Genomic DNA, 10626 nt, shown 5'->3' with positions numbered 1-10626 from the left:
CATTTCTCCCCTCTAAAATAGGGTTGACAAGTCTGGTCCCCATACACAAATTCCTCTTGACCCACCTGCCACCTGCAAACTGGAAGGACCAAGCAATTTGAACACACATGTGCAAGGATAGAAGGATTTTTATAATGAAACAGGAGGCTGGGTCCAGCCCAGAACACCGTCTTTCCCTCCTCCCCCACCTCAGAACCCATCAGCAGGTGGACAGTTTCAAGGTTGTCCCTTGCTTGGGGCAACGGTAGGGGAATGCTCCAAAACTGAGTGGAAAGAAGAGATCGGGGCTGCAGAGGATCCAGGTGGGAGATGGATGGGGTTCCCAGGGTGGCTCAGGGGTGTGTGCCCTGTTTCACACGGCCAGGGCCGTGGCGAAAGTCACATCACCTCTCTGAGCCTCAGTTTTCTCGTCTGCAAAATGGAAGCAGCAACCATGTCATCAGTGGTGGCCCGGAAGGCTGAGGTAGGTCATGCCTTCCAGGTCACTGACAGGGTGCCTGGCACACGATCAGCACTTGCACACCGGGAGTGGTGACCGTGTTTCCAGGTGCTGGTAGTATTTCTCGGTTTTCCTTTTCTGTCTTGATGACTCTGTCTTGAGCCACGGCCACCGTCTCCGAGGTGTCTCGGTTCGTGTCCCGGCTCCGGGACGGCTGGATAGAGGGTTCCCCTCTCTGGGAAGCTGAAGGGGTGCCACCCGCAGCAGCTCAGGCAGCAGCGGCAGCGGTGACGTTGAGCTCCTGGCGGATGAACCAGGCCCTCGGGTGCGGCAGCCATCCCCGGAGCAGACAGAGCAGGCGGAAGCGCCATGGGTAGAAGACGCCGGGGGCGCGTGTGGCGCCGCCGCGGATCACGGCCAGGGCCGCCTTGGGCCCTGGGGCCGCCTTGGCCCTCGTGACGCCCCTGGGGACAGGAGGGTGCGGTGGAAACTGCGGCTGGGCGGCCCCTCACTGCCCCTGCCCCTGATGGCCCCGGGCCTCACCTGACTCCCTCGGCGGGGGAGGCGCGATCCCGGAGGCCCAGGACACACATGGTGATGGCCACGTTCACGTCCTGCACGTCTAGCTCCCGCCGCAGAGAGCCGAAGAAGCCGTCCAGAGCGAACTTGGCTGCCGAGTACGGGCGGGAGAAGGATGTGGGCACCTGGCCTAGGAGGGCGGGAGGGCAGCAGCTGAGTGACCACCGCCGCTCCCCCTCCTCCAGGGGGCCTTCCTGCCCTGGGCCTCGGCCGCATCGAGCCCTGTGGCCTCCCGACTCTCCGCCCCGCGTGCACGCACCGAGCAGCGAGGACACGACCACCAGAGAGCCTTTGCTGTCCGTCAGGCTGGGCAGCGCCAACGAAGTCAGCTGCACGTAACTCAGAAAGTTCACCTGGAGGTGGCGACGGCGAGTCACCGAGCCGCGGAGAAACTCGAGCCCGGAAGGGGCGGGGCTTTGAGGCGTGGGCGGGGCCTCGGGCGGGGGGCAGGGCCTGCGGTGGGGATTTAGGAGGGGGTGGAGTCTGGGGATTGGAGGGACGGGGCGCTGGCCGCGGAGGGGCGGAGCACCTGCATGAGCCAGCGTGTCGCCTGGACGCTCCTGGACCGCGAGCCTGCCGGGGTGGCGCCGAGGTGGTTCAGCACGAGGTAGTCCAGTCCTCCTGGCCCGGAGAGGCCCATCAGCAAGGAGCTAGTCCTTGAGGCTCCGCCCCTGGGCCCGAAGAGACCCCGCCCCTAGCGCCGTCGCCTTGAACTAGCGACGCCTCGGCCAGAGCGCCGACCCAGTGAATTCGGCCCTGGGTGGCGCCCCGCCTAATAGCAAAGAGACCGGGCCCTCCTCCCTGCATCCTGCCAGGCTTCGTCCCTGATCCAATAAGGCCCGGTCCAGAGTTCCAGCCCCTGGCCACGCCCCGGACCCCGTAAACCTCCACCCACCGACTACCACGGCCCCACCCCATTCGGGTCCTGCCCCGAAGGCCCCGCCCCTCACCCAGCTTGTCCAGCGCGAACTGCACCACGCGCTCGGGCACCTCAGGGGAGGCCATGTCCGCAGCGATGTAGAAGACCTTGGGAGCGCCCAGCTTCCGGCAGTTCCCTACCACCTGGGGGGGCCAGAGCTGCCCGTGGGCCCGTCCACCCCAGCCGGCCCCCACCCCCACCCCCCCGCCACCTGCTAGGCCACTGGGGCCCCAGCCTAAAGCCCCCTCCCCTACTCCGAGCTTCAACATCCGCCATCATTCATTCTCAATTCTCAGCACGGGCTGTGGACACTACCCATCCGCCCACTGACTGAGGAACCCTCCGGGTTTTACCCCCGCTGTTTCACTGTACCAACCCAACACCATAACCCACGAGAAGGTACTTTTATTGTCTCCGGTTTGCAAATGAGGAAACTGAGGCACAGCGGTTAAACAACTGGCCTCAGGTCACACAGGAAGCCTGGGCCGTTGCAAGGATTTCAGTAAGCCCGGGCCCCGCTTTCCACCCACGCGCACCCGGCCATCAAACGGGAAACGGGATGTCTCACCTTCTGCAGGAGGGCCTCCGTGTGGGCAGTGAGCACCAGGTGGGAGCCCAGGCGGGCGTAGTGATATGCCAGTTCCTCCCCGACGCCCGCACTGGCCCCTGTCAGCAGCACGCGGGCTCCCTGGAGGCTGGCTGGCAGTGTGGGGGGGTGGTCAACCCTGGGGGTGCACCGGACAGCTGGCCAGATTCCTCCCTCCCCCACCAGGCACTCACCAGGGTCAAAGTTGTCATCCCAGTAATATGAGAAGAACAGGGCTCCCAGCCCGGTGAAGAGCAGTACCTTCATGGCCCTCCCCGGGGCTGCAGGGGCTGCGGCGGGAGAGAGGGTGGCGGGCACAGGCCTGGCTGACAGCCGCACCCATTTCCTCAAGTGTGATCTTGTGTGAAGAGGCTCCAGGCCCTGCCCTCGCTTCTCCGTCTCCGCAGCCACCACCTGTCCAGGTCACCGGGCTACACGGCTCCCCTGCTCCAATCCCCTCGCCTTTTCTGGGCTTTCACCCTCCCCCCAGCGGCCAAGTCACATCTTGCCTCGCCCTGCTCAATATCCAGGCTCCTTGAGGGTCAGAGGACCAGCCCCTCTTGCTCACGCTGCCGGTTGCCACACCTGCCTCCTCACTGTTCCTCGGAACCAGCCAGTCTCCATCCTGCCTGAGGGCCTTTGCACTGGCTGTGCCCTCTGCCCCGAACGCTCTCCCCAAATATAACCCAACGAGTTGCTCTCCCGCTTCTTTAAAGTCAGAGCAAAACTGATCTCCCCCTAGACTGTCGTGCTCCATGAGGCAGGAAAGAAACGGAAACCTGTTTCTGCTTTGTTCACTCTTGGGTCCTCAATGCCCCAAACTGTACCAGACACTCAGTAGGTACTCAACAGGCACCAGATGGACACTGAGTGACAGGAGGAACATTGCGGGTAGGAGCTGGGGGAGCGCAGAAACATGACTCTGCCAAGGGACACCCAGAAGGAGTCTTAGGCCTGGGTTGGAGACACAAGAACCTATGCCATCAGGGTTAAGATGTGACGTCAGCTGTGGGAGTGAATTTACTCGTTCCAGGGAGAAGGTGAAAGAGAAACAGGCCAAGTGTTTAACGTTGGGGGGGGGGGCGGAGGGACATGCATTTCCCCCCGGGGAAAGGCACAGGTCCATCCCATCTTGGGGTTTCAATCCTTCAAACTCAGGAGGACAAGAGAGGGGACTTCCAGAACTGAGAAATGGTGGGGTTGGGGTGTCCTCAGATCTTCACTAGATCCAGCCATCAGTCCTTTGCCCCCACCCCAAAGTTGCAGCTGCCCCCCCGCCCCGGGCTCCCCCATCTTCATACGCCCTCCCTCTCCCCCCTCCCCTTCAGGCAGCCAAAGGGATCTTTGTCCAAAGAAGTCTGATGTTCCCCTTCCTGCTCCAAACCCTCCTAGGGCTCACCACTGACCCCATAGAGACCAAGATCTTAACCTCAGCCCACAATGCCCAGCGGGTCGGGCCCTGGCCCGCCTGTCCATTCTCCTCTTCCACCATTCCCGTCTATGAACCTCCCTCAGTTCTCAGAAAAGTGAACTCCTCGCCCTTCCCCAGTCGCGGCAGCCACCCCACCTCTCCGCACTTCCAGCGAAAGGGTGTGAAGCGCCTCAACCTGACCCTTAACCTGACCCTCTTCCGACCCTGGCCCTGACCACAGCAGCCACGCAGGGGGAGGTGGGGTCGGGTGGATGAATGGCCGGCTGGGTGGGTGGATGGATGGATGGATGGATGGATGAAGCAGTCGGCCTGCGATGGGGGACGAATAGGGGGAACCAGACGATCGCAAAAACAGTACTGGTCCCCTGACCTCCCTGGGCCTCAGTTTCCCCTCTGGACAAAAAGGACGTGGGCCGTGTTGCGCGCTCCCAACCTCGCACTTACCCACTCGGACCTCAGTTTCTCCCCGCGGTGCAGAGGGGCTGGGGTCCGGGCCAGGGAACGAGGCGCGCGCCCCTCGGACCTCCCTAAGTGGTCGCGTCCGGCCGGGCCCCCGACCACTCCCCCTCCCGTAGGGCCCGAGTCACGTGACACCGAGCCCACCTCCTCAGGGGGAGGGGCCTGGACACGGAGACTTAGCGCCCGGGCGTTGCCGGGCAACGGCCAAGGGCCAGGCTAGCCCCCTCCCAGTCGTGGTCCTGGTCCCGCCCCCTGGACGAAAGCCCCACCCCGACCCAGATCACGTGGCCGAAGGCCAGCTTCCCTCGCACAATTCCGACCTCTCGTTGCCGTGACGACCATCTCACTGGCACACTCTTCCTGGGCCTGGGCCCTTATGCCCCCGCGCGGGCGCGGGTGGATCTCCCGGGCTCCGACATCTTCTTGGGTTACGCTCCGGCCTCATTCTAGACGCCGGACACCTGTTTCCCCCTCACGCCCCCGGGACCGTGCCAGGCGGGACTACATTTCCCAGGAGTCTTTGCGGCCAGGCGAGCCATCCGGCGCCTCACGGGGCCTTGCTGACTCCATTTCCCAGGCAGCTTTGCGGCTCCCGGGCTCTGAAGATCACACTTCAGCGAATCCTTTCGCTGTAGGGCCGCCGTCCCTCTCCGGAGTCTCCGAGCCTTCGAGCGACTTCGACTCCCGGAGGCCTTTGCGGCCGACTAGGGTGACTACGTTTCCCAGAGGCCTCTGCGGCGCCGCCACCGGAAGCGGCGAGCGAGTCGAGTGTCCTTGCGCGCGGAGCCGAGGGACCATGGTGCCCCGAGTGTGGTCGCTGATGAGGTGCGTGGGGCCGCCGGGCGGGCTCGGAGCCCCCGAAAAAGTCCCCACCTGTGGGCACCCCCTCCGGTTTGCTCCCGACTGGATCTTCGAATTCCGTGGTGTCAGGTCCCCCATCGCCCAGATGGGGAAACTGAGGTTCAGGCGGGGAGGGGCTTCCCGAGATCTCCTGTCGCCTCCTTCCCGCGTCCCAGCGAACCCTTGCCTCCCGATTGTCTGTGTCCGAGACCCCTCGGAGCCTCAGTTGCCTCCTCTGTAAGGTGGGAATGCCGCACGCGCTGTTTCAGGAAGTTAACGCGTGCCCAGAGCGACGTACGACATACAAGAAATGACCGGGGTCCCTTGGAAGCCCCTCGAGCGTTGCGCTCGGGTCGTGCCTCCCGGGGCTGGAAGACCGAAAGTCAGGGGTCTTAAGTCTTCACTATTCCCTGCTCTGTGCGGGATCACGCGTGACCCACGGTCCCCCTCCGGGACTTAGTTTCCCAGGTAAACGGGGCCGAGTAGCTCCGCTTTGCAGGGTAACTTGAGTACAACACTCAATGGGCGTAGTAGGCGTCAGGCACGCCTCTGCGCTTCCAAAGTGCCTTCCGCTGCCTGGCTTCAGGTGTGGCGCTCTGAGGACTGTGGCAGCCCCGGGAGTCCAACTCCTCCCCAAAGTGGTCCTGGAGCCCCGAGGGTGGCCACTGGCGTCCCATGAGCTACTGAGCTGCTGTCCTTGCCTTCTCTGCCTGCAGGTTCCTCATCAAGGGCAGTGTGGCCGGGGGTGCCGTCTACCTGGTGTATGACCAGGAGCTGCTGGGGCCAAGTGACAAGAGCCAGGCTGTCCTTCAGAAAGCAGAGGAGGTAGTCCCCCCAGCCCTGTACCAGTTCAGCCAGTACGTGTGTGAGCAGACAGGTCTGAAGATACCCCAGGTACCCTGGGACTGGGAGTGAGGCTAAGGCTTGGGGGTGGGGGCCGTGTGGGGGGGGTGTGGTGTCAGTTCTGGGGTGGCTTTTGGTCCCTGGTCCCTCCAGCCCTGCGTGGTGTTCTCTGCAGTGGGCTTTGTGCTGCTTTCCGCTGCCTCCGGAGGGGGCTGGGGCTCCTGGGCCCTCCCCTTTTCACCTGCCCCTTCTCCCCTCTCTTCCCAGCTCCCAGCCCCTCCAAAGTTTAACTTTCACATCCGCGACTCCTGGAATTCAGGTAGGCCCCGGTCCCTGGGCTTGGGGGTGGCGGCCCCTGATACCCCAGTCAGCACCCCCTGCCCCCATTTCCTGGCCATTCCTCTCCATCTTTCTCCTTCCTGCTCTGTGCACCCCCTCCAGATCTAAGAGAGGACAAGGGGTGGAGATTTCAGGGGGGTGGGAGCAAGATAGAGCCTCCGTTGAAGACAGGTCACTTTTGAGCTCACCGTGTGACTTCAGACAAGGCGAGGCCCTGCCCCATCTCTGCCTCAGTTTCCCCGTGTGGAACTGACCGGGCTGGAACTGGGGCCTCTCAAAGCCTTGCGGAACTAGGGTTTCCGGGGGGAGCGGGGAAGTGGTGGTTGAGCCCTGTGGCTGAAGGCACTGGGCCCTCCCTCCCCACAGGCATCATTAAGGTGATGTCGGCTCTGTCGGCGGCCCCCTCCAAGGCTTGCGAGTACTCCAGGGAGGGCTGGGACTACCTGAAGGAGCGAATCAAGTAGCCTGTCAGAGGAGGCCACCTGCCCCAGCCAGGAACAGGGGCAGGGATGCCATAGAGCTGGAGACTCCAGACTGGGACTGAGACCCCACGCCAAGGGCAGCTCCCGGCCTTGCTGGCCCAATAAAGGACTTTGGAAGTGTTCCCGACCCGTGTGCTTGCCCTAGGGGCTTGGGGTGGCCCGGCTGGTGCCAGAGCACAGGGACCTGGGCTTCTGGTGCCTAGCGGCTCATCAGAGCTTAACTTTGACCACAGGCATTGGTTTACCCCTTTGCTGTCTGGGCCCTGCCCGCTGAGTCCCCAGCCTGGTGTGGGGGTTGAGAGCCGATGCTTGGCCCTGGTGCTCTGTAGGCAGTGCTCCGGGCCCAGGAATGAGCAAGTGCTGATGGCCCGCCCAGGTTGGGGGTCTCAGTTTGCGGAGGGCTGAGCCCCTGGTGGGGCGGTCTGGAGGTGGGGACTCGGCAGAGTGAGCAGAATTCATCTGTCTCCGTGGCCGGGAGCTCGTGTGGCCGCCCAGTCTCTGGCTCCGCTCACTGATCACCCGTGTCTAGTCTAGTCCTGGCCCTCCCTTGCCTGCTTTCCACCCTCAATCCCCCATGGTCTGGGGATTCCTGGGGACCGCAGGCTTCACGGTCATTGCAGTGGAGGGGGGCTCCCCGGCCCACAGAGGTCCTGCCTTCCCAGCGTCCCCTGCTCCCCTGGGAAGCCTTTCTGCCCTGGATCAGCTAGCTGCCTGGTGACCTGAGTGTTCTTCCCCACCTGGCGGGACAAGAGGGCAGACCCTGAAAATACTCCCAGCCCCGAGGGCATCCCACCATGATGGCAGCAGGAGGAAGCCTGTGCCCCAGACGGGCAATAGGCCGCGGGCTTGGGTGGGAGGCAGAGACTGGCCCGGGCTGCTGCTCCAGGAGCGGAGACCAGGCCTGGGTAATGGTGCCCTGAGCTGGGATGGGATCCCCCGTGCCTGAGAGTTGTGGGAGTTCTGTTGCTTGGTCTAGTGGTCGGGCTCCCCTAGGCCCATGAGCAAGGAGAGGACGGCAGTTACACGTGAGGAAAGCAGAGACCAGAAGCCACGACGTTTTGCAGGCCCTTCGGGGATGAGAAGCTGGCGCAGGTCCACGGGAGGTGTGGGGAGGAGTGTGGTAGGGGATGGGTGGCCTGGCCTGCTGCGTTTGGGGAGGGAGAGCCCAAAGTGACCTGCCATTCTGCTTTCCAGGAACAGTGTAGGTGGGCCCCCCGTGGCCAGTGGGCCCCTCCCATCCTGCCTGGGCCGTGGCAGGGGTAGGAGCAAGTCTAGGGCAAGGGCAGGACGAGTGGGGCCGGGGAACATCCCTGATCCTTGGGACCTCCCAGGAGGGAGCAAGCCCAGGTTCAGAGGTGAGCCCGGTAACGCACCCTAGCCTGACCCCCCCATCCACGGAGCCCTTCTACAGGGAAGGAAGCAGATGGGGGGCCCATCGTACAGATGGAGAAACCCGCGTGCGTGGCCGGGTCCAAGCCCTGCTCCTTCTGCCTGGAGCCCAGGTAGTAGGTAGTTAGCTTACGCCCTCCCCTGGGCACAGGATTTCCAGTTGCCTCACTCCCATGACCCAATCCTGGGCCTTTGAAAACTGGAGGGTTTGTGGGGCGCCTGGGTGACGCCGTCGGTTAAGCGTCCAACTCTTGATTTCAGCTCAGGTCACGATTTCGTGGTTCGTGAGTTCAAGCCCCACGTCGGGCTCTGCGCTGACAGAGTGGAGCCTGCTTGGGATGCTCACTCTCTCTCTTTGTCTCTCCGTCTCTCTGTCTCTGCCCCTCCCCTACTCTCTCAAAATAAACTTAAAAAAAAAAAAAGGTCTTTGAAAACTGGAGGGTTTGTGCTCAGGGCACGCAAAGCTAGGGCTGTGGCACGTGTCACGTGAGGCTCCTTGCGTCCTCACGACCCTCCCGTTACCCTCACCACCATTTCACAAGGCGAGGCAGACCTGGAGGGAGAGAGGCCTGCCAGGGCCACCCTGCCGTGCTCTTGAACAACTCCCAGCGGAGCACATAGGAAGGGAAACCAGCCTTTGGAGGCAGGTCGTTAATGAGCCACCCTGGGAACGTGCTCGGCCCTTCCGGGGCCCCTCACCTCCATCCAGGCAGCTGAGTCCCGCAGGTCCATCGAGTTCTGGGCTTTGGGCAGCGTCTCTGCCGGCTGGCATCAGTAGGGCTGGTCACGGGAGCGACTGCCGTCCCTGCGGGACGCACCTGTGTCAGGTGGGGAGGGGGCCGTGAAGCGGGGGCTCCGAAAAGGCGGAGGTGGCCTGGGGCGGCCTGGGTGGGCAGGAAGGGTTTGGGGAAGCACCCGGCCACCCCCACGGCTGCGCACAGCCAGGCCCAGGGCAGCTGAGGAAACGGGCTGAGGCGGATGCACCTGTTAGGAGAGCGCCGAGCAAGCGGGGCTGGGCCATCTGACGGAGGAGATCCGATACCCCCAGGGCGCCGCTAGGGCTGCTCGAGGCCCCCCAGGCTCCCGGCAGCCCTGGGGGGATGGCCCACAAGGTTCCCCAAGCCTGAGGTTTCCGTCTACCCTGTTGGCCCCCCACCAGCTTTCCCTGCTTGCCTGGATGGCTCTTGTGTTCGGGGGCACGATGGGGGGCGTCCCCCGAAACAAGCTCTGGTGTGCACCCACAGCCTGGGCCAGGGGTCAGCCGGCTGCTGGCCCCCTGCTCATACGGACCCAGCCACCAGCCTGCAGACTGGGGCGCCATTCGTGACTCCGCCATCCCCTCATGCAACCAGACCCAAACTCCTCTGTCCCCTTGTATTTGTCACCAGTGCCAAGACCACCTCCCTGGTCTTCCCACCTGCCCCTTCAATCTGTTTCCCAATGTCCCAAGATCGGGTCACTGCCCTACTCAGAAACCTTCTATGGCTCCCTGCTGCCCTCCCCTTGAGCCCAGACTCCTCAAAGGGCCGTTTCCTACAACACAGTTGGTTTTCACCACAGCCCTCCTGCCACCCTTCCTCCGGACTCCTACTCATCCTGCCCACATACAGCTCGGCCTCCGCCTCCTTCCCCGGGAAGTCTGCCCTGATCCCTCCTTCCCACCCCTGGGCTGAGTCTGGGCCTCGTGACCGCCCTGTGGGTGTCCCATCATGGCACTTACCGCTTCGGGGCCGCGTCTCCCCAGCTCAGCATCTCATGTGCTTGGGACCAGCCTGGGCACCGTAGGTGTCGAGCAGCACCCCCCCCCCCCCCCCCGCCAAATACCTGCAGACCCTGTCTCCTCAGTCCCGACAGCCACAGGCGTCTCCAGGTGCTGCCGGGTGTCTGCCCACTGGGGACGGTCATCCTAGCTAACCACCACGGCCTCGGGAGTTTGTAGCAGTCGCGTGTCCACTGTGACCAGCGACCAGACTGAGGGGCTTGGTGCAACCCACGTTGACCGCACCACAGATCAACACGAGTCTCGCTGGGCTACGATGCAGGTGTGGACGGGGCTGGCTCCTTCTGGGCGCTCCAGGGGGAGTAATCCATTTCCTGCCTTTCCGGCTTCTAGAGGCCACTGCACTCCTTGGGACGAGGGCCGCTTCGTCTCCAAAGCCGGCCGTGTAGTCTGCCGGTCTCCGGCTCCCCCGCCTCCCCGCTCCCCCGTGAGGACCCTGGTGGTGGCACTGGGCCCTCCCTGGTAACCCCAGGGAATCTTCCGTCTCCGGTCCTGAACTGAATCTCATCTGCAAAGCCCCTTGGCCACGTTAGGTGCCG

At 63.6% G+C, this 10626-nt stretch overlaps 2 protein-coding genes across 8 annotated transcripts; one reads left to right on the top strand and one right to left on the bottom strand.

Moving 5' to 3' along the window:
* Window positions 1–110: 110 nt before the first annotated feature.
* Window positions 111–4842, bottom strand: HSD11B1L (hydroxysteroid 11-beta dehydrogenase 1 like). Of its 5 annotated transcripts, none has more exons than XM_043586314.1 (8): window positions 4735–4842; window positions 2718–2813; window positions 2506–2636; window positions 1969–2080; window positions 1548–1639; window positions 1278–1371; window positions 983–1148; window positions 111–903 (listed from the first exon to the last, which is right to left on the bottom strand). In XM_043586314.1, the coding sequence occupies exons 1-8, from the start codon at window positions 4754–4756 to the stop codon at window positions 708–710; spliced, it is 909 nt and encodes a 302-aa protein (XP_043442249.1). In that variant the 5' UTR covers window positions 4757–4842; the 3' UTR covers window positions 111–707. The 5 variants fall into 5 exon arrangements, with proteins under 5 accessions (XP_043442249.1, XP_043442252.1, XP_043442251.1 ...); XM_043586317.1 differs by lacking the exon at window positions 4735–4842 and adding an exon at window positions 4400–4674 and having other exon boundaries at window positions 983–1109; XM_043586316.1 differs by lacking the exon at window positions 4735–4842 and adding an exon at window positions 4400–4666.
* On the top strand, window positions 4791–7040 carry MICOS13 (mitochondrial contact site and cristae organizing system subunit 13). 3 transcript variants are annotated; one of them, XM_043586320.1, is made up of 4 exons: window positions 4791–5239; window positions 5971–6079; window positions 6365–6416; window positions 6803–7040. In XM_043586320.1, exons 1-4 carry the CDS (start codon window positions 4791–4793, stop codon window positions 6898–6900), a joined length of 708 nt encoding a protein of 235 aa, XP_043442255.1. In that variant the 3' UTR covers window positions 6901–7040. The 3 variants fall into 3 exon arrangements, with proteins under 3 accessions (XP_043442255.1, XP_043442254.1, XP_043442256.1); XM_043586319.1 differs by having other exon boundaries at window positions 5971–6148; XM_043586321.1 differs by having other exon boundaries at window positions 5971–6131; window positions 6803–6867.
* The last annotated feature ends 3586 nt before the right edge of the window (window positions 7041–10626 follow it).

The sequence above is a fragment of the Prionailurus bengalensis genome, chromosome A2, assembly GCF_016509475.1.
Source record: "Prionailurus bengalensis isolate Pbe53 chromosome A2, Fcat_Pben_1.1_paternal_pri, whole genome shotgun sequence".
Classification (NCBI taxonomy): domain Eukaryota; kingdom Metazoa; phylum Chordata; class Mammalia; order Carnivora; family Felidae; genus Prionailurus; species Prionailurus bengalensis.
Note: the sequence above shows the minus strand (reverse complement) of the source record. Positions and strands in the feature narration are given on the sequence as shown.

Coding starts and splice junctions, on each gene's coding strand:
- MICOS13 (XM_043586319.1), top strand. CDS start 4,791: ATGCCCCCGCGCGGGCGCGGGTGGATCTCCCGGGCTCCGACATCTTCT. Junction 6,149..6,364: donor CAGGTCTGAAGATACCCCAG/GTACCCTGGGAC, acceptor CTCTCTTCCCAG/CTCCCAGCCCCTCCAAAGTT. Junction 6,417..6,802: donor CCGCGACTCCTGGAATTCAG/GTAGGCCCCGGT, acceptor CCCTCCCCACAG/GCATCATTAAGGTGATGTCG.
- HSD11B1L (XM_043586314.1), bottom strand. CDS start 4,756: ATGGTCGTCACGGCAACGAGAG. Junction 2,814..4,734: donor GGTCGTCACGGCAACGAGAG/GTCGGAATTGTG, acceptor CTCCCGCCGCAG/CCCCTGCAGCCCCGGGGAGG. Junction 904..982: donor TCCCCCGCCGAGGGAGTCAG/GTGAGGCCCGGG, acceptor TCCTGTCCCCAG/GGGCGTCACGAGGGCCAAGG.